Source organism: Carcharodon carcharias, chromosome 25 (assembly GCF_017639515.1).
Source record: "Carcharodon carcharias isolate sCarCar2 chromosome 25, sCarCar2.pri, whole genome shotgun sequence".
In the NCBI taxonomy this organism is placed as follows: Eukaryota; Metazoa; Chordata; class Chondrichthyes; order Lamniformes; family Lamnidae; genus Carcharodon; species Carcharodon carcharias.
The window spans coordinates 5,190,352-5,214,143 of record NC_054491.1 but is presented as its reverse complement, the minus strand read 5'-3'; the positions used below and the strand labels follow the sequence as shown (position 1 = coordinate 5,214,143).

Below are 23,792 nucleotides of genomic sequence, written 5' to 3'. Positions count from 1 at the left end.
GAACAACCTCACATTTTCCCACATACTCCATCTCCCAAATATTTTGCCCACTCACTTAATCTATCTATATCCCTTTGCAGACTCTTTGTACCCTCCTCACAACTTGCTTTCCTACCTATCTCTGTATTATCAGTAAATTTGGCTACAATACAGTTTGTCCCTTCACTCAAGTCATTAATATGGATCATAAATAGTTGAGGCCTCAGCGCTGATCCCTGCAGCACTGCACTAGTTACAGTTTGCCAACCTGAAAATGACCCATTTATCTGGATACTTAGTTTCCTGTTAGCTAGCCAATCCTCTATCCATACTAATATATCACCTCGAAGAGCTCTTATCTTATGCATTTTATGTGGCACCTTATCGAGTGCCTTTTGGAAATCCAAATATACTACATCTACTGGTTCTCCTCTTTCACTTCTGCTCGTTATATCCTCAAATAGCTAATAAATTTGTCAAACACAATTTCCCTTTCACAAAACCATTTGACTCTGCCTGATTGTATTTTAATTTTCTAAATGGCCTGCTATCAGCTCCTTAGTAATGGATTCTAGCATTTTCACCATTGATGGGTGTTAGACTAACTGGCCTGTAGTTGCCTGCTTTCTGTCCTCCCCTTTCTTGAATAGTGTTTTTACATTTGCAGTTTTTTCCCAATCCACTGGGGCCTTTCCAGAATCTCTCTCCATTTAAATAATATTTTACCTTTCTAGATTCCAGAATCTAGGGAATTTCGAAATATTCCAACCGATGCATGCACTGTCTCTGCAGCCACTTCCGTTATGACCCTGGGGTGCCGGCCATCAGGTCCAGGGGACTTGTCAACCTTTAGTCCCGTCGGGTTTCCTAGCACCTTTTCTCCAGTCATTGTGATTGTTCCAAGTTCCTCCCTCCCTTTCCCTTTTGATTTTCTACTACTCTTGGGATGTTTTGTGTCTTTTACTGTGAAGACAGATAACAAAATACTTGTTCGAAGTCTCTGCCGTTTCGTTATTTTCCATTATTAATTCCCCAATCTCACCCTCTGAGGGATCAATGCTCACTTTAACTATTCTCTTACTTTTTATATACTTGTCGAAGCTTTTACTATCTTTTTATATTTCCCGTTAGTTGTTTTATTATACTCCAATTTCTCCCTCTATTTGTTTTAGTTATCTTTTGCTGGTTTCTCAAATTTTCCCAATCTCTGACCTACCACCAATCTTTGCAGCCTTGTCCATCTTTTCTTTCAATTTGATACCGTTCTTAACTTCCTTAATTAGCTACAGATGGTGCATCCTTCTCGTGGAGCCTTTCTTTCTCAATGGAATATATCTTTGTTGAGAGTTATGTGATATTCCCGTAAATGTCTGCCACTGCTTTTCTACCATCTTGCCTTTTAACCTATTTTCCTAGTCCCCTTTAGCCAACTCTGTCCTCATGCCCTCGTAATTGGTTTTATTTAAGTTTAAGACACTATTTTCAGAGTCAAATTTCTTAACCTCAAACGGAATATGAAATTCCGTCATGTTATGATCACTTTTAGCTAGAGGTTCCTTTACCATTGTCATTTATTAATCCTATCTCATTACATGTTACCAGGTCTAAAATAACCTGTCCCCTGGTCAGTCTCAGAACGTATTGTTCTAAGAAACTGTCCCAAATACACTCTATTATTGAGTAATAATAACTATCCTCCAGACTACTTTTGCCAATTTGATTTGTCCAATCTATATGAAGAATAAAATTTCCAATGATTATTGCAGTACCTTTCTTACAAGCTGCCTTTATTTCTTGATTTATACTCTGTTCTACAATGCAGCTACTGTCAGGGCCTTTAAACCACTCCCACCAGTGACGTGTTTCCTTTGCCCTTTCTTATCTGCATCCAAACTGATTATAAGTTTTGATCTTCTGAACCAAGATCATTTCTCGCTACTGTATTGATCTCATCCTTTATTAACAGAGCCACCCCATCTCCTTTTCCTTTCTTCCTGTAGTTCCGTAAAGTCAAATACCTGTGAATGTTCAGTTTCCAGCCATGGTCACTTTGCAACCTTTTCTCTGTAACGGCTATCATATCATACTCATGTATTTCCATTTGTGCTGTCAGTTCATCTTGTTACAAATGTTGTGCGCTTTAATTCTGTTTTTTTGTTTAACCATTTTTCCCTACTCTGACCTTATTTACTGGTGCACTCTTACATTTGTACATTCTGTCCCTTCCTGTGACAAGCTGGTTACCTTTACCTGAATCACTAGCCTGCACTATTGCCTTGGCTTTTCTTGTTAACTTTCTAAATCTTCCTTCACATGAACCATCCACTCCATTATTTAGTTTAAAGCCCTCTCTGCAGCCTTAGTTATATGATTTGCCAGTACACTGGACACAGTGCAGTTCAGAGGACTGTCCCAACGGTACAATACCACTTTCTCCACTACTGGTGCCAGTGCCCCATAGATTGAAACTCATTTCTCCCATGTCAACCTTTGATCTATGCATTCAACTCTTTGATCTTATTTACCCAATACCAATTTGCTCATGGCTCAGATAGGCAGAGATTATTACTTTATGGTTCTGCTTTTTAATTTTGTCCCTAGCTACTCATGCACCCTCAGTAGAACCTCTTTCTTAGTCATTAGTACCCATGTGGACCATGACAACTGGATCTTTCCCCTCCCACTACAAGTTCCTCTCCACCCCTGAGGAGATATACTTAACCCTGACACCAGGTAGGCAACACAGAAACTATTCCCTACTACAATTACATTCTTTTTACTCCACCCGTTTGAATGACTCCCTGAATCACGATGCTGTGGTCTGTTTGCTCATCCACCTTGTGGCCCATGCTGTCATCCACACAAGTCAGTGACAGGAGGGTGTGACTACAGACCAAATCACAAATACATAACCTAAGGGGTGTGACTGCCTCCTGGAACAAAGTGTCCAGGTAACTTTCCCCCTCCCTGATGCACTGTGGTGTCCAAAGCTCGAACTCCAACTCATCACTTCTGAGCTGAAGTTCCTTGAGCTGCAGACACTTGCAGATGTGGCTGCTGTGAAGCATACTGGTGTTCACCAGAACCTGCATGCTACAGCTGCAACACATCACCTGGCCTGCCATCTTTAATGTGTTTTATTTAACTAACTAGGTTTCAAGTTTAGAAATATCACTCAACTGTTATCCTTGGTTGTATTAAGTAGTTTAACTTGTTAAGCTATAAATTTAGTGCAATGCCCTGTACTTATATCTCCCCAGTATCAGTTTAAACTACTGCCCACGTCAAGAAGGATAAAATCTCGCCAATCAATCACTTACCTGCTCACCTAATTAATGCCTTTGAATACTCACCAGCTACTACATGCTGAAAAATTGTTTTTAAAATGTAGCACCTACTTCACCTTCTGCATCGAGTTCCCAACTGCACTAAATTCCCAAATTAGCACTCTGGCCTCATTGTCTCCACTCTGTGCTCCCACTTCGTGTGATCACTAAACCTGTTTGCTTCTGTAGAGGGCTGGTGACTTGCACCCAAGTTTCAACTGCTAAGTCACCTTCCTGCTACAGTAATTAACACCTATTCAGGCAACCACTTTCAATTGATTGATAGATAACTGTCACTGATAGGCTTCTTAACTAGTTTGTAACTTTAAAGTCTCAGTCAGAGTCTGACTGTTAATCTTAATTATAGCCTGAGAAAAACTTACCAGAGATATCCTACCTGCACCAATTCCCAAATTAGCACTCGTCACACTCGGACCCCATAGTCTCCACTCTGCGCTCCCACTGTAGTTTTGATGGGGTAATGTTAAATGGCCGGTTAGTTTTAGTCGAGGAGTCTGAGAGTAGGATACCATGTGTAGCATCACCTATCTGTGACAGCATGCTAACTTTTCATTAGTCCTTGTGGTGCATGATGCATTCGGAACCTTTTAAGCGAGGCTATACTCACAAAGCGTATGGAGGATATATCAACATTTAAAGAATTAAGGCAACCCTATTAAGTAATCTGTTTTAACAGTCCAATCAACTACATTGGTTTTCTGGAAGAGACTCTTACATTTTTTTTGTTGCTTGCCCTCTGTCACCAATAGAAACAACTGAACCAGCTGCCAAATCTGCTAAAACAGAGCTGGATGACTCAACGGAACATGTGACTGTAGAGAGTTTGACCACTGGCAGAAGAACAGCAGTAAAGTCATCTGGTGAGGATAAAGACAACAAAGGGGCACACAACTTTTGGCTGATGAAATCAGAACCAGAAAGCCGAATGGAAAATGGTGTTGATGTGAAGGTAATGTGTTGTTATCATAGGCAGGGTCCGGTAGAGAGGGGGTGCAGATGGTGCCGAACTCTGGAGTCCACGGCTGGGGCTGGGGGTGGCGGGGATGTTGGGGGGGTGGTGGTGGTGCAGAGGCTACTCAGATTTGTAGACCCGACAGATCGATTTTAAAAACAATTCGGACCTTCAGACTGAGTTCTGATTTTTTAAAAGCTGGACTGTCAGTCGGTGTCAGGTTAGTTTCACTGAGTTGCAGCGCTGCTGCTTCCAACCTTCAAACAGCTTCGCGATTCTGATTCTTTTTTAAAATCCCACCAGAAATCTACAAAGTTGCCCCAAGGTCAACAGCAGCGCAGCAAATTAGAGTGTTCTTGTTTGAAAAACAGTAAGTGAAATCTCCATTCTAGGGCCGGTTGGATGATGGAGGGGAGGGGATTTGGTCCAGGGAGGTTGGCAGATGTTGGAGTGGAGGTTGTAGGTATTGGAGGGGTGAGGAAGTTTGGGTAGTGTTGGAGGGTTATGGTGGAGGTTGGGATGGCTGGGGTTGGGGGGGGTCACTTTTTTTTGCTGTTGGACTTTCTTATTTATTAATTACATTTTTCCATTTTCGGCTGTAAATGCACAATATACAACACATTTTTTTGTGACAGTTTCTGGGGGAAGGGGGAAACAATCCAGTTCTTGAGTTAAGGTCATACAGAATTTACATAGTTTGTATCATCCTTCTCTGAAAAAATCAGACCAGCAATTCAATCCATTGCACATTTTTTTTAAACTGGTAGATGTCTGATTGGCAAATCCTGGGCATAGTGTCATTAATGTAAAAGCAGCAGATGCCATTTATGGTATCTTGTGGATTGGTGCTAGAGAAATCAGATTGGTAATGTTGTATTAACTACAGAGTTGAACTGTTTTGTAATGTAGTGATTTTGTTGTAGCCACTTTCCTAACATCAATTTGATTGCTCTATGATTAATTATTCTCAGGGAATCAGCACAGGGACTCCAGTTTCACCATTGCTACAGTATCTCTGCCTACTGCATGCGATGGAATGAAATAAAAACAAAAGCTTTATAATGCACCTTCACAATGTCTTAAGTCACTTAGCAGCCAATTAAATACTTCTGAATTGTAGTCACTGGTATGTCATTCTGGAAGGATGAGATGAGCTGAGTTAGATGGCCTTTGTCATCTATAATTATTTTGAGACAACGGCTGGAGTTCTGATTATTTTGTTGCAAGTTTTCTATGAGCAGGCTTTGTGGGGTGAAATTGCCAGGACAGGAATGCATAATGGGTTAATGGGCTCATAGTGAATCACAGTTTTATCCTGCACATGATTCTCATGATTGTCTTTTTCAAAGACTTCAATCTTGTCCTTATGTCTACTTGCCTATTATTGCACTCTATCTTGATGCTTTTTATGAGATTTTTGAGGTATTGAAATTGTTAACAATCTTTGGCTAGACCCCAGGGGGAGATCCAGTTAGGAACCAATAACGTTTTATTTAAAGTAGATAAACTTCGAGATTCAAGACGCTTACCCAGTGAATAAAGCCCCAAAGATTCCACGTGTTTTAAACAAACCAAAATACATTTTACAAGTTCAGCAAGATAAAACAATTTACAATATCTATCTTATATTCTAATATTCAAGTTAAGTATGAGGTATATGTGAACAGGCAAACTGTGGTCGGACACATTACACTACACAATAGATGACAGATGTGACCAAAGCCAATTCCATGGATTTTTTTTTAATTCATTCATGCGATGTGGGCTTCACTGGCTGACCAGCATTTATTGCCCATCCCTAGTTGTCCTTGTGAAGGAGGTAGTGAACTGCCTTCTTGAACCGCTGCAGGATTTCTCAACAACACACCCAGACAATCGTCACATTGTGAGCCATCCAATCTCACTAAACCTTTGTCTTTCTCCCGAGGGATTCCAATCTCCATATTTAAAGATCCGCCTTGGAATTCTGTACAAAAATCGCTCCTACTCAGCTGGTTTCAACAACGACCCACCTCGCAGGGTTTCAGTCTCACCTTCCGAGATTTCTTTCTCCTGGATCTCCGAGTATACTCAAGCTTCACTTTCCAAGTGCTATTTCAGATTTTTGGCTGTGCCAAGCAGAACACCATTGCTCCAAAGGGGTACCTTTGCTCCAGCGGCCCACAGCACAGAATCACCAACCTTTGGCTGCTTTCTCGAATCTACAGAGCTCATTGTGCCCACTTCACTTGAAGTTTGCTCCTGCAGCTCTTTCTTGAATTTGGAGCCTATTACTCTGCTCTTTTCTTTAACTTCGCTTATGGGACCTGGTCCTGTCCCCTATCTTCATCCCTTACCTGAGACTACCTTTTGGGATCTCTCCCTGTCCCACTCCTGCTTCCTGGGACACCTACAAGATAATGGCGCTCCGTGTCAGGTCATCTGACCTGCCTTTTCACACCATTCTGTTTCTTTTCTCCTGCGCAGGCAGACAGGGCTGGTAAAAAGATGTACTGCGCATGTGCGGCCATTTCCCAGCAAGTGCTTGCGCAGGAGGCTCGAGGTTCTGGTTTCTGTCTCCCTTTTTGAATAAAGGAGCTACGTTTGCTATTTTTCCAATCTGATGGAACCTTCCCTGAGTCTGGGGAATTTTGGAAAATTAAAAACAATGCATCAACTATCTCACTAGCCACTTCTTGTAAGACCTTAGGGTCAAGTCCATCCGGGGGATTTGTCAGCCTGCAGCCCCAACAATTCGCTCAATACTGCTTCCCTGGTAATTATAATTTTGCCGGGTTCCTCCCTCCCTTCCATTTCCTGATTTACAGCTATTTCTGGGATGTTACTTGTGTCCTCTATAGTGAAGACCAAAGCAAAATACCTGTTTAATTCATCTGCCATCTCCCTACTTTTCATTATCAATTCCCCAGGCTCATTTTCTATAGGACCAATGCTAACTTTGATAACTCTTTTCTTATTTAAATATCTATAGAAGCGCTTACTATCTGTCTTTATATTACTAGCTAGCTTTCTCCTGTTCTTCAATTTATTACTTCCTTATTAATCTTTTTGTCATTCTTTGCTATTCTGTGTATTCTTTCCAAACTTCTGACCAGCCGCCCGTCTTTGCATAATTATAAGCTTTTTCTTTGCATTTGATACCGTCTTTAATTTTTTTAGTTAACCACAGATGGTGGGCCCTCCCTTTGGAATTTTTCTTTCTCATTGGAATGAATATATTCTGTGTATTCTGAAATACACCTTAAATGGCTGCCACTGAACCTCTATTAACATATCCCTTAACCTCATCTGCCAGTTCACTTCAGCTAGCTCCGCTTTCATGCACTCATAATTTCCCTTATTTAAGTTTAAAATAAGTTTGTCGCACTCGTTTCTCCCTCAAAATTAATGTAAAATTCAAATGTATTATGATTGCTGCCACCTAGGGCTGCCTTCACTATGAGGTTATCAATTAAGCCTATCTCATTGCTCAGTACCAGGTCTAGTATAGCTTGCTCTCTAGTTGGCTCCAGAACGTGGTGTTCTAAGAAACTATCCCAAAAGTTACAAAACCCATGATTTCTCTCCTTGGCCTTGATCATAAGGGGTGGTTTACAATAATATTCAAAAAGAATTGTAATGTGTGTTGAAGTAAGTTTGTTAACCTTTACTGTACTGTGTTCAATATGCCTCCTTACCTAAGGAAGGATAGAAATACTTGCATTAGAGGAGGTGCAACAAAGGTTCACCAGGTTGATTCTTGGTATGAGAGGGTTGTCCTATAAGGAAAGATTGAGTAGAATAGAGTTATAAAAACAGAAAATGTTGGAAAAACTCACCAGGTCTGACAGCATCTGTGGAGAGAGAAACAGTTAACATTTCGAGTCTGCACGACTCTTCAGAGCTAAAGAAAAGTGGTAAAGATAGAAGATCTAAAGAGAAGTGATGGAATTTATATGGAATTTATACTGCTTGGGATGGGGGGGGTGGAGCAGGTAAAGCAGGATAGAAGGTCAGCGGTAGATGGGGGCTAAGGAGAGACTGACAAAGATGTCATGGACACAAGACAAAGGGAGTGTTAATGATAGTGGTGAAGACTAAAAAAGATGCTGATAGTGGCATAAAGGTGAGAAAGCCGAATGTCTTAATAGCAGAACAAGGGTCAGCACTCTGAAAGAACACCATAGAACAAGTGACAGATGGGCCTTTTGCAGGGGAGAGAATGGGGAGGAAAAAGGATTTAAAAAGGGGGTTAAAAAAGGTATAAAACAATGAATGAGTAAATAAAAATGAAAATAAGTAAATAAATAAAAAAAGAAAATAAATTTTTTAAAAATGATTTAAAAAGGGTGTGAAGATAGAGGAGAGAGTTTATGATTTGAAGTTGTTGAACTCAATGTTAAGTCCTGAAGGCTGTAAAGTGCCTAATTGGAAGATGAGGTGCTGTTCCTCCAGTTTGCATTGGGCTGCTTTATCCCTTGTTTATGACACTTTTTTTTATCCTTTTTCCCCAACCAGCACCACCCCCCCCCCGCTCTTCCCCAAATGGTCATCTGTCACTTGTTCTATGGTGTTCTTTCAGAGTGCTGACCCTTGTTCTGCTATTAACACATTCTGCTTTCTTACCTTTATGCCACTATCAGCACCTTTTTTAGTCTTCACCGCTACCATTAACACTCCCTTTGTCTTGTGCCCATGACATCGTTGTCAGTCTCTCCTTAGCCCCCACCTATCACTGACCTTCTATCCTGCCTTATTTACTCCACCCCCCCCGCCAAATTAAACAGTATAAATTCTGTCACATTTCCACTTTAGCTCTGAAGAAGAGTCTTGCAAACTCGAAACATTAACTCTGTTTCTCTCTGCACAGATGCTGTCAGACCTGCTGAGTTTTTCCAGCATTTTCTGGGTTTTTTTCCATATTTCCAGTATTTACAATATTTTGCTTTTATCTTAGAATAGAGTGTTATTCTCTGGAATGAGAGGCGATCTCATTGAAACGTATAAGTTTATTTTGAGAGCTCTTTACCCAGTAAATGCTGTTTCCCAGGCTGTCTAGAAGTAGGGGTCATAGTCTCAGGATAAGGGGTCAGCCATTCACTATTGAGATGAGGAGAAATTTCTTTTCTTAGAGAGCTGTAAATCTTTGGGATTCTTTACCCCAGAGACTATAGATACTGAGTTGTTAACATATTCAAGACTGAGATTGATAGATTTTTGGACAGTAAGAGAATCAAGGGATATGGTGGGAAAGTTAGCCAGTAGACTTTTCTTCCGTCTGTATTTCAAATGTTAATATAAGATCAACAAGGTAAATTTTACATTTCAGTTACATTTTTCTCATAATTTACCTATTTCATGTTACTCAGATATCACACACCTGGGACTTGAATTCCCAGTGTGGGCATATCTTGGTGGTTAGATCTGACAATGTGTCCATTCACCTAATCTCAAGATATAGTGGAGTTTCCTGCCAATCCAACTAGAAAGTGGAGTTGATTTAGAAGGGGTAGTATAGCCTACTTCTGTTTCCACTTCTTAATGCTACTATATTGGTTATGCTGTATTTCTATAAAAAGAGCTGATCCCAATTTAAGTTACTGACTCTTTATTGAACAATGCAGTTCTAACTGTAGTGTTCTTCCTAGATATTTAATGGTGGGACGGTTAAATCACTACACTGAAAACTGACGATGACTTTATTCAGCAAGCCAAATTGTCCAAGAAAAATTACTCCTGTACAACTTGAAAACAGTAGTAAATATGAGCCTATTTCCTCAATTTCTCCTGCCCTGTGTGCATGTGTTTTTTTTTGGTGGGGTTGGTGGGGATTTGGTTGTGCAGGGCAAGGATGGGAGGTGAAGGTGGGAAATTAGTTGGCAAAACAGGAACGTTTCTTACTCTTGTGAATTCTGAGTATTTATCAAATAAACTTCTCCAGTTATTATTTTGAGGGGGAAAGTAAAATAAATGTTTCTGCATTAGTTTCTAATTCTTCCTTTGGTTCTATTCCTAGTTCGGAGTGGAGGATTTGAAGGCACAACAAAATCAGACTGCCTGCTGGGATGGTGTTCGGAACTACCAGGTATAAAAAACACTGGACATCACAATGAGAGATTTTACTGGGCCAAATTTCACTGGTTCCATTCTTTAACGTGTGGAATGAGTTAAAACACCTAGAGCAAGATAATATCAGGCTAGAGCTTTGGGCAATCATGAATAAAATAAGAGGCATAAGTCACAAGGGTATCAATTTCAAGGTTAAACTGGATATTTTCTAAGCAATTGATTTTGTTTTCTATTTGGAATTCAGAATTGACCGACATTGAGCTTCTAATTAATATTAAATGCTCACATTGCCGGGCCAGGAGTTTGATTTGTTGATTGAAGGCTCTAGGTAGTTTAGTTTTCCCCTAGTTAAAGGACTTGAACTCTTCAGAAAAATGGGAATGTAACCTTTCTGGAGCGGATTTACATCATTTTATTCAACGTGTTTGCTTTCACAACTTCTGCCTCCCTGTGCATTTTTGATTTAAAAGTTTGGGAAAGTTAGCCAGTAAAATTTTCGTTCATCAGTATTTCAAATGTTAATATGAGATCAACATGGTAAATTTTACATTTTTCTCATAATTTACCTATGTCATGTTACTCAGAAATCACACACCTGGGGCTTGAATTCCCAGTGTGGGTATATCTTAGTGGTTAGATCTGACAAATGTGTCCATTCAAGTGGAGTTTCTTGCCAATCCAACTAGAATATGTTCAACCATAACATGATTATAAATCCAGCATGGCTTGAATGCATTTTGAATAGAGCCAAAGGAGCCTCAAGGTGTTACGGTGGAGGACCATAAAAGTGGGGCTGGAGAGTGTAAGGTAAACATAGGACATACTCATTGTTTTCAACTTTTTTTTAAGCAATTCGCCTAAACTGCATGTTACAGAGTCTCAATTATCTCAAATCGTTTCCTTCACAGATGAAAGATTCACAGCATCAATGGAGCAAGGGGGAGGACCCCTTCAGCTGATGAATCAATACTCTTCCATGTCAAACACTACTTCAAGGAAGCACTGAGGGTGGAAAGGGTGCAGAATATACTCTGGGTGGGGGACTTCAATGACCATCACCCAAGAGTGGCACCACTACTGACCGAGCTGGCCTGGGTCTACAGCAGTTGGTGAGGGAACCAACGAGAGGGAAAAACATACTTAACTCATCCTCACCAACCTGCCTACCGCAGATGCATCTGACCATGACAGTTTCGGTTGGGGTGACCACATCACAATCCTTGTGGAAACAAAATCCCATCTTCACATTGAGGATACTCTCCATTGTGTTGCACTACCATGGTGCTAAATGGGATAGATTTCGAATGGATCGAGCAAATAAAGACTGGGCAACCATGAGGCACTGTGGGCCATCAGATGCAGCAGAATTGTACTCAACCACAATCTGTAACTGCATGGTCCAGCATATCCCCCCATATACCATTACCACCAAGCCAGGGGATCAACCCTGGTTCAATAAAGAGTACAGGAGGGCATGCCAGGAGCAGCACCAGGCATACCTAAAAATGAGGTGCCAATCCAGTGAAGCTACAACACAGGACTACTTAGATGCCAAACAGTATAAGCAGCAAGTGATAGACAGAGCCAAGTGATTCCACAACCAATGGATCAGGTCTAAGTTCTGCAGTCCTGCCACATCTAGCCATGAATGGTGGTGAACAATTAAACTGGAGGAGGAGACTCCACAAATATCCCCATCCTTAATGATGGCAGAGCCCAGCACTGCAGTGCAAAAGATAAGGCTGAAGCATTTGCAACAATCTTCAGCCAGAAGTGCCGATTGGATGATCCATCTCCGCTTCCTCCTGATGTCCCCAGCATCACAGGTGCCAGTCTTCAGCCAATTCAATTCACTCCACATGATATCAAGAAACAGCTGAAGGCACTGGATACTGCAAAGCCTATGGGGCCTGACAACATTCCTGCAATATTACTGAAGACTTGTGCTCCAGAACTTGCTGTGCCCCTCGCCAAGCATTTTCAGTACAGCTACAACACTGACATCTACCTCTAGATGTGGAAAATTGCCCAGGTTTGTCCTGTACACATAAAGCAGGACAAATTTAACCCAGTCAGTTACCGCCCCATCAGCCTTCTCTCCATCATCAGTAAAATGACGGAAGGGGTCATCAACAGTGCTATCAAACTACACTTGCTTAGCAATAACCTGCTCACTGATGCCCAGTTTGTGTTCCGCCAGGGCCACTCAGCTCCTGACCTCATTACCGCCTTGTTTCAAACATGGACAAAAGAGCTGAACTCCAGAGGCGAGGTGACAGATACTGCTCTTGATATCAATGCTGCATTTGACTGAGTGTGGCTTCAAGGCACCCTAGCAAAACTGGAGTCAATGGGAATCAGGGTGGGGGGGAAACTCTCCACTGGTTGGAGTCATACCTAGCACAAAGGAAGATGGCTATGGTTATTGGAGGTCAATCATCTCAGTTCCAGGACATCACTGCAGGAGTTCCTCAGGGTTGTGTCCTAGGCCCAACCATCTTCAGCTGCTTCATCAATTGCCATCCACAAGGTCAGAAGTGGGGATGTTTGCTGATGATTGCACAATGTTCAGCACCATTCATGACTCCTCAGATACTGAAGAAAATGCAGCGAGACCTGGACAATATCCAGGTTTGGGCTGACAAGTGGCAAGTAACATTTGCGCCACACAAATGCCAGGCGATGACATCGCCAAGAGAGAATCTAACCATCCCCCTAGACATTCAATGGCATTACCATCACTGAGTCCTCCCCTATCGACTTCCTGGAGGTTTTCATACAGACTAGCCTTATAAATACTGTGGCTACAACAGCAGGTCAGAGGCTAGGAATCCTGTGGTGAGTAACTTACCTCCTGACTTCCCAAAGCCTGTCCACCATCTACTAGGCACAAGTCAAGAGTGTAACGGAATACTGTCCACTTGCCTGGATGAGTACAGCTCCAACAACACTCAAAAACTTGACACCATCCAGGACAAAGCAGCCCACTTGATTGGCACCCTATTCACAAACTTGCTGTCCCTTCACCACCAATGTACAATGGCAGCAGTGCGTACCATCTACAAGATACCCTGCAGGAATTCACCAAGCCTCCTTAGACAGCACCTTCGAAACCCATGACCACTACCATCTAGAAGGCGAAGGGCAGCAGATAGATGGGAACACCACCACCTGGAAGTTCCCCTCCAAGTCACTCACCATCCTGACTTGGAAATATATCGCTGTTCCTTCACTTTCGCTGCATCAAACTCCTGGGACTCCCTCCCTAACAGCACTTTGGGTGTACTTACACCGCATGGACTGTATTGGTTCAAGATAGCTCACCACCACCTTCTCAAAGGCAATTAGGGATGGCAATCCCTAGCCAGCAATGGCTATATCCCATAAATGAATTAAAAAAGAATATTTACTTTCCCAGATGAGGACTTGCAGACCCTTCTTGAAGTAATTGAAGCAAGTAGGGATCAGCTTGTCATCTCCCCCTTATCCCAGCTCTCTCATATGCAGCGAGAAAGAGGTATTGGCAGAGCTGGCAGAGTCTCTGACTGCCGCATACATTGTGCCCAGAATGGAAGACAAATGCAGAGACAAATGCAATAACCTGAGATGAACATGGACCATGCTTTCCAGTCTTTTCCCGCCCACTGTGGACACAATGCATAAAACTCTGGCGGAACTGTCTCCATCAGAAACCTTGTATGTAAACTTCTGAAGTTGAAAAAAACAGATCCTTTGTTTTATCAAAGATTTTAAGTGGAGGGGGGAGGGGGATTCCTCCATTTCTCCAGAAGGATTAACTAGAAGATGGCCATGACCTGGTGATTGTTATGGCACAGCCGATGGTAAATGCTTAGCTGCTCAAATCCTGAAGGGAAACTTGAAACAACTGCCACACTGTTTTGCAATTCGTATAAATTTCAAGATATGTGCCATGAATTCAGTAGTAATAAGACCACCAAGTCTTATAGGTTTTTTTTACAAAACTACATTAAACCTTTATTAATTGAAGAAATGATTTTAAGCACGCACATAGGGAAGAATTTTTGTCGGCGAGTAGGGGTGGGGCCTGCTCGCCGATGTAAATTATGCATGGTGACATCAGGCAGGCATCCTGACCTCACCACACATCATTTAGTTTTTTGGCTGTGTGCCTGCCAAACTGTCAAAGGCCTATTAAGGCCATTTAAATAGTCATTAAAACAATTAACAGGGCTGTCCGTCCAACCTTAAGGTTGGTGGGCAGGCAAAGAGCCCGGGCGGCCTTCGCATTTTTCATGGAGAGGGTGCTCATCCACGGGTGGGATGACGTTTCATGAAGGTTTCATTAATTCAATAAATTTTTAAATCAAAATTCAGGAACATGTCCCAGTTCATGTGACACTGTCACATGAGGGGACGTGTCCTAAAAATATTTCCTTTTCTTTATTTAAATTTTTAAACCTCAAACTAATCTCCCTGAGGCACAGAGGTGCCTCGGAGATTTCTGCGCGCAGGCCCTGGCTCACGGAATCCCCCACCGCCAGTTCAGCGCTTCTGGGCGCGCGTCACACTGGGCAGGCCTTAATTAGTCCGCCCACGTAAAATGGCGGCATATCCCGATCAGGAACGCTGATCTGGTTCGCACCTACCCCCCACACAACCCCTCCGAAGGGGCAAATGTCTGCCCTTATATCTACAAATTATTACAATGATAAACTCTACATACCCTAGTTAATTTAACTCCCAGTTACACTTTTCTTAAGGCAACTGTAAGATACAGATTTTAAAAGACCCTGGAAAAGAAACATAATACCCTGAACAATCCAATTCAGTGAGTTTTCTTAACATTGTTCTTTGTAGACAACAGCTTGAGGCTAAGATGCTGGAGACTTTTCACATTTGTTTAGATCTTAGAATGCCTGTCTTTACACACAACCTTCACTCCTTTTATACATTTTTCCACTTTGAATGCAAATTCCCATTGTTTCACTATGTCTTTGCACTTTACCTCTTTGATAATAAAAATCTTTCATTGTACCAATTTTACCAGTAATCTTTGGGAAAGATAAGCACACTGTTTCTGAACTTCACCTGACTACTTGACACATTTCATCCTTTGAAATCATTCTAGTCTGGGTTATTTAAAAATATAAATGTCCCCTTTACACCTATGCCTACCTACTTAATAGTTCAAACCTAGCTTATTTTCTCACATATCGAAGCCTTCAGACCAGCTGCCTTTAATTCAATTAACACACACACACAGACATAGGCCCATGGACACAGGCCCTACTTTGCAATAAGTTCCAATAACTTCGAGAATTATTATATCTTCCTGACAGTGATTCAGTGGAGGGCGATTTAATGGCTGTAAGCCTAAGGAGGCATTTACTGGTGGAGCATTAGGGGATTATTAGAATCCTGGGCTCTATCAGTATGAATATTGAGCTTTCAGCAGGTTTGGTCTCCAAGATTGAAATGCTCAGCACCAACATTGCACAGCCAAAGGAACAGCTGCTAGAACCAGGTGACCGAGCGCTGTCGCATGCAATGTCTTCATGGAAAGGCGGCTGATATGACGCAAGCACTGGCTGCTGTCACCTCTCTGAGCATCAGTGCCAGCCAGGCCTCCCTACAGCAGACACAGTACTACCTGCACAAGGCAGCTCTGGATCTTCCTCTTGGGATGCAGCCACCAGCAGTCCTGGTCCAAGTGCACACGTTTGTCTCACCTTCACCCCGCGTCCCACGTCTCTGATCCCAACTCTATGCCTCAGGTGAACAGTCGGACAGAGGGTGTGCCTAGGCTGTAAGGCCAGGTGAGGTGCCTGGAAGCAGTTGGGGATTTTAATTCTTGTTTCTACCCCCTATTCTATTTCCTCCTTTGTCAGCAAGAGGGGAAATTGTCTGGCTGGAACATGAGACCATCGTTGTAATTGTTGCTAATCAATAACTTATTGTTTCCAGAAGTTAAGTATTTATTTAAATTTTTTGAAGTTTTCAAAAGTACTAGCAGTTTCCAGTGTTTATATTAGCTTAACTCAGTTTGGCAATGGTTCCAAAAAAATAATTACTGTGCATTGAAAGCTATAATTTTGTAATTAGTTCAAAAAACTAAGAGTTGAACATTGCAGTAAAACTGTTGTAAGTTAAACTATCTCTGTTGGGGTTCATTATAGCTTGACTTCTTCTTTTAAATGTGTATTTTTAGCAAGGTGCACTTGCAATTTTGAAAAAAATTATTGTAATAAATCAAAGTTTTAAGTTTAATAAAGCTGTGTTCATCATCACGGCCTCTCTGGTGTTGCATTTTGAATGAAAGCCTACACCACAAGCAACGATCTGACCACTTGTCCCTCTGAACCTCCTGCACCTTGGCTCTGGCTCATCTCAGCAGTGCACGATCTTCTCCTTCATTTGGCAGCTCTGGTATATCAATTACTGGATTTAGGAGTTAATTACTGCAGTAATTTGTAGACCTATATATGTGCTTAAAATCTTTTCCTCTATTAATAAATGTTTAATTTAGCTTTGTAAAAAACATCCTCGAAGACTTGGTGGTCTTATTACTACTGAATTCAAGGCATGCATCTCAAAATAAAGTACAAATTGCACACAGTTGTGGCAGCTGTTTCAAGTTTCCCCCTGGGATTTGAAAAGCTCAGTATTTATCATCCGCTGTGCCATAACAGGCCCATACACTCTCTGGACTGGGTAACTGTAAATGGACTGCTGCCTGTACTTCACTCTTCATGCCTCTGGTCTTCTACCTCCTCCAATGTAATAGCAGCGGAGAGGTATAGCCAGAAAATGACTGCATTAACAGGATGAGAATGACTCCAGTGATTCTTGAAGCAGCTGATTTGCACCTGCTACAAGGTGACCATTGACACTGGACAATCTTGTCATAATTTGAAGAGAGCTTCTGGGCAAAAGCATTTGCAGGAAAACCTAGTATAATGCTCTGTAACTTGGGGGAGCGGCCATTATCATGGAAGGAGAAGTGTTTGGATAGAAAGCTTGGATAGACTATTGTAAAATATTGAGGAAATATTGTAATCATGTGGACCAATCACTTGCACCCAATTTCTCATAACCTTTTACGCTGCATTGCCTGCTCTGATAGCATGTATATCTGGGTGCAAAGATGCCAGGAATTCCAGAATATTCAGGGTTTCCTGAGGGACGAAATTACAAAAACATCAGTACCCACAGTTTGATGTAAAATTCAGAAGAAGGTTAATTATTTTGGGCAGTTTTCCGTGTATTTTAATCCTTTGAATTATCTGAGAGACTTTTTTAAACACCCTTGGTATTATTTGCTTGGGAAGCAGAAAAAAATGTGTTCCTCACAAGAATTGAACAGCTGGTGGTGTAAGAAGATAATCAACCTTCTCATGTACTGTACATATGTGAACATATAAAATGTGGATTTAAGGCTCAAAGAAAAGCTATCACATCTAGTTACAAGGCATAAAGTGAAATCATAGTTTATTTTGTACATTCTGATAATAGGCTCGAAATTTCATGAGAGATATGAAGGTGGGACAGCTAGCCTTTTTCTACCATAGCAATTGTAAGGAGCCAGGAATTGCTGCAGTTGTCAAGGTTTGTATTTTCAATAAATATTAAGCTTTCAGTACAATTTTTGAACCCCTCAGTACAAGTTTTGAAGCTGTTTTGTGCTTTTTTTGAGCGCTTTTGGATTGTGATCTGCTTTGTACTACGTTTGTAACAAGGTGAATTAATATTATTGCAAAAAATAGGTGTTTTTTCCCACCCCCTTTAAACGTTTTGCTCATTAAAGTGAGGAATCTCAATGCTGGGGAATGAAATATTATGCCATTTGTTGTAGCCTGTTGGCAGCAAGACTTCTGGACACTATAAGATGCTGAGTAGGGACAGAATAAAATCCAGAGAAGAGTGCCCTTTACTGCTCCACTGCATTTCTGTTTTCCATACCAGCCATGTCTATAGCCTCAGCCATATTGCAAATCTATGGGTAACTATTGTGCTGTGGGACCTTTGGCTACTAGAAATGGGATATAGGCACAGCAGAGGGAGAGCAAAATGTGTTGCCTTGATCCCCAATTAGAGTCATTGCTTTTGGTGGGGTGGGGGGGCGGATGGGGGAGAACTTGCAGAAGAGAGTAAAAATTGGTTAGTGCTAAACTATTGTATCCTCGAACAAGGTTAAGGAAATTTAATGATTTTCCCTTCTGGGCCCAGACTGGTGCAGAAATGTATCCCATGATTGACCAGATTGAAATGTTGAGCGGTATTTGATACGTTAAATGTGGCAATGTGATCCAGTGTGCCAATAATAGAATATAAAATAAACAGTACAGCTTTATAGGACACTGCCTTCATCCAAGTGCAGTAATGAATTTATGTCAGCACTTTTAATCTGTGGTTAAAAATTCTAAATCCACTGCTTTGATTAACTCTCAACAATTACTTAAACTTAGTGTTTCCTACCTCTTTGTATTTGTAATTCTCGTTGTTTCTTTTATAGATCGTAAAGGAATCTTATATTGATCACACACAGTTTGATAAGAAGGATCCTCATTATGATCCCAAAAGCTCAAAGCAAAATCCTAAATGGTTCATGGTAACTGACAACATTCTCTTATATTTATTGCAATCGTAAAAAAAGACAAATCTTTCAGAAATGTTACAAATGATTTTGGTTTATAAAATTACTTGGGGTAATGCTGTGATTTATCACTCAGATGTTCTTGTAAAATGACATTTTCATTGCCTCTAGGACAATTTAACATATATTTGCAGTATTTGAGCAACAAATTGCAGCAAGTATAAAAATCCATGGGGCATCTTGAGATGTTATAATGTGCCAGCATTGATGATTAAGCTCTATTGGGAGATATATTCAAATATGGACAGGGTTGTCTGTTAGCTACCTTTTATACTCATTATTTCACAACAAATAGAAAACAGTATGTCTTACCCCATAGTGGCTAATCAGCTCTGGCACCTTTAGAATCATGAAGCAGAGCTCATCACACCCATACACACTTTTTCCCCAAAGAGAGGGAAATACTAATAATACTTTTACCACTTGCATTGGTTCACTTAATTTCAGCCGATCATGGTCATTAGAGGATGTCTTAGTACTCTGTTCTGTATATTATTGATCAAGTGCTTACAGATTATATCTTGTCAACAGACCTGATGCTTTGAATTTTTAATCATTCCAGCAATTACATGATTGTAGAGTGGCAATGAAGACCTGATTAACCACAGCCTCTGCAGATTATTAAACAGCATATGTGCAGCACCATAATTGGGTTGGTGTTGTAGGTAAAGCTCAAGAAAGTCGTTAACCAGATATTCTTTGTAGCTCACAACCACTGGAATGAATGCAGAGTCTATATAGAACCCATTCAAATATAATGTAAATGTTTACCCATTTGTTAAATTTAATAAAGAATTAAAGGGAAACTTCTTTATCCAGAGACTGCTTAGAATGTGAAACTTGGTACCACGAGTAATCGAGGTAAGTAGCATAAATGCTTTCAAGGGAAAGCTAGCTAAGTACTGGAGGGAGACAGGAATATAAGATTATGCTAATAGGCTTAGATGATGTAGGTTGGGAGGAGTCTCATGTGGAGTGTAAAAACTGGCATAGACCATGGCCTGAATGGCCTATTTCTGGTGATTAAATATAATTCTTTTTGATGTTTTAAAAGTGCCACTCCAGCAGTAATCAGATCATCCCGTTTCTTGTGTCTTTATTTCAGAATAATGGTGTTAATTGTCTCCCACCATGAAACTTTTCCTATTTGAGCAAGTGGGCACTTAACCTCTGGCAAGTGGCCTCTGTAAATACTGCTCTTGACCAGCTCAATTGTGTAACTCTTATTAGGGCATGTAGAATTATTACACAAACAATATAGTACCAAAGCAAAAATGGTAGGAAAATCTCAGTTCTGACTTGTGATTTGTCAATTAGTATGAGGTAGTGATGGCTGCAAGCAAGAGAGAATTATAAGCAGCAGATTAAAATCAACATTAAGGGTTGATTGCATAAGGGAGAGGTGCCATTAAATATCTACATTGGAAGAATGGAAAGACATCTGACACAAATGCATCTTCTCCACTGTCTGAGTTCCTCAGGTTAATGTCCTAGGCCCAACCATCTTCAGCTGCTTCATCAATGACCTTTCTTCCATCATAAGGTCAGAAGTGGGAATGTTCACTGATGATTGCACAATGTTTAGCGCCATTCATGACTCCTCAGATACTGAAGCAGTCCATGTCCAAATGCAGCAAGACCTGAACAATATCCAGGCATGGGCTGACAAGTGGCACATAACATTTGTGTCACAAGTGCCAGACAATGACCATCTCCAACAAGAGAATCTAGCCATTGACATTCAATGGCATTACCATCACTGAATCCCCAACTATCAACATCTGGGGAGGGGGCGTTACCATTGACCAGAAACTGAACTGGACTAGCCATATAAATACTGTGGCTACAAGAGCAGGTCAGAGGCTAGAAATCCTATAGTAACTCACCTCCTGACTCCAAAGTTTGTCAACAATCTACAAGGCACAAGTCAGGAATACTCTCCACTTTCCTGAATGAGTGCAGCTCCAACCCACCATTCAGGACAAAGCAGCCCGCTTGATTGGCACCCTATCCACAAACATGCATTCCCTTCACCACTGATGCACAGTGGCAGCAGTGTGTACCATCTACAAGATGCACTGCAGGAACTCGCCAAGGCTACTTCGACAGCACCTTCCAAACCCATGACTGCTACCATCTAGAAGGACAAGGGCAGCAGACACATGGGAACACCACCACCTGGCAGTTCCTCTCCAAGCCACTCACCATCCTGACTTGGAAATATATCACCATTCCTTCAGTGTCACTGGGTCAAAATCCTACAACTCCCTCCCTGACAGCACTGAGGGTGTACCTGTAGCACATGGATTGCAGCAGTTCAAGAAAGCAGCTCACCAACACCATCTCAAGGGTAATTAGGGATGGGCAATAAATACTGGCCTACCAGTGACACCTTCATACCATGAACGAATAAAAAAAATCATTTTCTTTTCCAGGTGGATGTGCAGTTTGTCAGGATGATGAAGCGTTTTATCTCTCTGGCTGAAATGAAGCAATACCATCAGGAACACAAAACAAAGGAAGGTCCACTGAAAAACATGGCACTCTTTACCAGGGCCAGGCTTTCTGTACAGCCAGTAACCAAAGGTGAGGTTGACACATTATATAGATGTAGTAAACACATTGCTTCTAACTGGAGTAGTGACAATGCCAAATTGTTGTAAGAGCAGTAAGAATACTAACACTGTCAAACTAATTGAAAGTTACCAAGTTTTCACATTGGGTAAAACAAAAACTGAAGCATTTGTTTGTCATAATTAATGAAAGCATAGGAATCAGTTAAAATGTGCTATTTCTAAAAATGATTTTTCATTAACTATTGTGTTGTTAAAAAAAACATTTTCCTCCTGCTCATTACTGAAGAATTTCACCTTATTTTCTGGCACCTATTGTCAACTGATTCAACATCATCAGTGCTGTGCCCTGTAATCAGTCATAAGATAATGTTTGCTGGTGAAGCAAGGTCAAACAAAAAACAGAACCAAGTGATGAGTAGTTGCTGGCTTATTGGTGTATTGAATTCAGCATTTTCCTCGTTTGGAATATCCATTGACAACTGGTAATGTAAAAATAAACAAAATCCTGGGAAAGCAACTGAAAGAGAAGCCAGTTCATTTATTGAGTGTGATCATTCTTTAGAATTAATCTAATGAAGGGTTCCACCCAAAACATTATCCCCTCAGGTGCTGAATAACACTACAAATTTAAAATGATTTTATTTCAAATATTAAGTTGAAATACTAAAAGCAGTATTAATTCAAACTTTGTATTTAATACTCTTGTGAATAGCTGACTGAGGCCCAGTAAACTGCCAGTGTTTGTTACAAATCAGGTGGCAAGGCAAGGAAGTTTATTTGATTGATTGTTAAATCTCTGGTAACTTAAGTTCAATTTAATAGTTTTCTTTTTGAGAAGCGTTTCCTTAAAAGATATCTTCCCCATGGGAGATCAACCAGAGCAAAGACAGTAAGTACTTCATTATTTGAAACAGCACTATTCCTCTCAAAATTGCAAGAGACAAACCTGCTGTGAGGTGTCATTATTTCCTTCTTCACTCATGCTTCTTTCCTTGATGGAAGCGTATGATGCTAGTTATATTTTTTTGTTAATTGAATCCTTTTAAGTATAAATGTCCTTATGCACAATTTTACGATGAATGCTCTTCCTAGGAAGGCTTACCAAAAGTCTTATGGTAAGGCTTTCTGATAAAGTAATAGCTTACAACGAATGGTAAAATGAAGTATTTTTAATAGCTGTTTGTTTTTTTATACTTTAACAGAGGAATTCGACTTTGTCCTGAGCCTTGAAGACAAAAAGCCAGTTTAAATGGAAGAGATTGCTGGTGGGAGTCATTAATGATCTTCAGTCTTCCAGTTATTAATGCTGTTTAGGTTGAACTGAACCTATACTTTGAACGTATCTATCAAGTGCTTGTTTTCTTTGGAGTTGGGACTCAAAATGAATCACGTTGCTTAATTCCACGTAGAGATTATTATTCTAGATTCATGCAGTCACTATGTTTTCTAGAGAGAGATGCATATTATCTTTGCTGAAAAATAAAGTTAGGGCCAGAGTTAATACTCCAGGTTCGTTTCTTGTTGCAGTCCTCATATGGCAGTGGAAGACATGGAAAAGTAGTCTGTAAAATACATTTGACAAGACCTGCATTGCCTCATATCAGGATTACTATGTATTTAGTTTCATTTGTAGATGAAGTGCTGTATGAGGGAAACATTAGCTACCTAACCATTCTCTTGCACTGTTTAATTTTACACTGATGACTGCCAGAAAAAATACCTTGAATTGTAAACAACCTATTACCTTGAAAGTTTGTCCTTGGAACATAATTTTAAGTTTTAAAAATACATAAATTGTTTCACTATTGTTTAAATTCTTGTCAATTCTAAGAAAAAGTATTGGTGACATGGTTATTTTGGTACATTTAATGTTGAGTTTCTGTGGTGAATTCTTCTCAATACACAAGGGATGCATTTTCACTGATGTAGAAGGAATACCTCCGTTTACAATAAGAAAGATCGGTTTAAAGTTTAATACTTTTCATACCAGGTACAAAATAATCATGCAGATGAGTAAAAGTTGGCAAAGCTTAGTCATGTTCCTGATGTTAAGTATTAACTGTTTCAAGTGCATATTGATGTGATTACATCACTGTATCTGGATTTTATAATAAAATTGATTTTATTTCACAGTAACTTTTCAGTTAATGAATATTTAATTAAATCTCTGCAAATAGTGCTGATATATGTATTTGTCCACAGAATAGTCGGAGGACAAAAATGTCTTTCATCGTCTCAGTGGATCTCCTTGCACC

At 40.5% G+C, this 23,792-nt stretch overlaps 1 protein-coding gene across 1 annotated transcript in view; it reads left to right on the top strand.

Annotated features, from left to right (window-relative positions):
* thyn1 (thymocyte nuclear protein 1) overlaps positions 1–23,673 on the top strand; it is a 34,689-nt gene extending 11,016 nt beyond the window's left edge. Inside the window, exons 3-8 of the mRNA XM_041174309.1 lie at positions 4,076–4,275; positions 10,274–10,342; positions 17,821–17,913; positions 18,821–18,916; positions 21,397–21,547; positions 22,740–23,673. Of these exons, the coding sequence (XP_041030243.1) occupies positions 4,076–4,275; positions 10,274–10,342; positions 17,821–17,913; positions 18,821–18,916; positions 21,397–21,547; positions 22,740–22,786 (656 nt within the window). The 3' untranslated portion in view covers positions 22,787–23,673. The remainder of the gene's footprint in view (positions 1–4,075; positions 4,276–10,273; positions 10,343–17,820; positions 17,914–18,820; positions 18,917–21,396; positions 21,548–22,739) is intronic.
* The last annotated feature ends 119 nt before the right edge of the window (positions 23,674–23,792 follow it).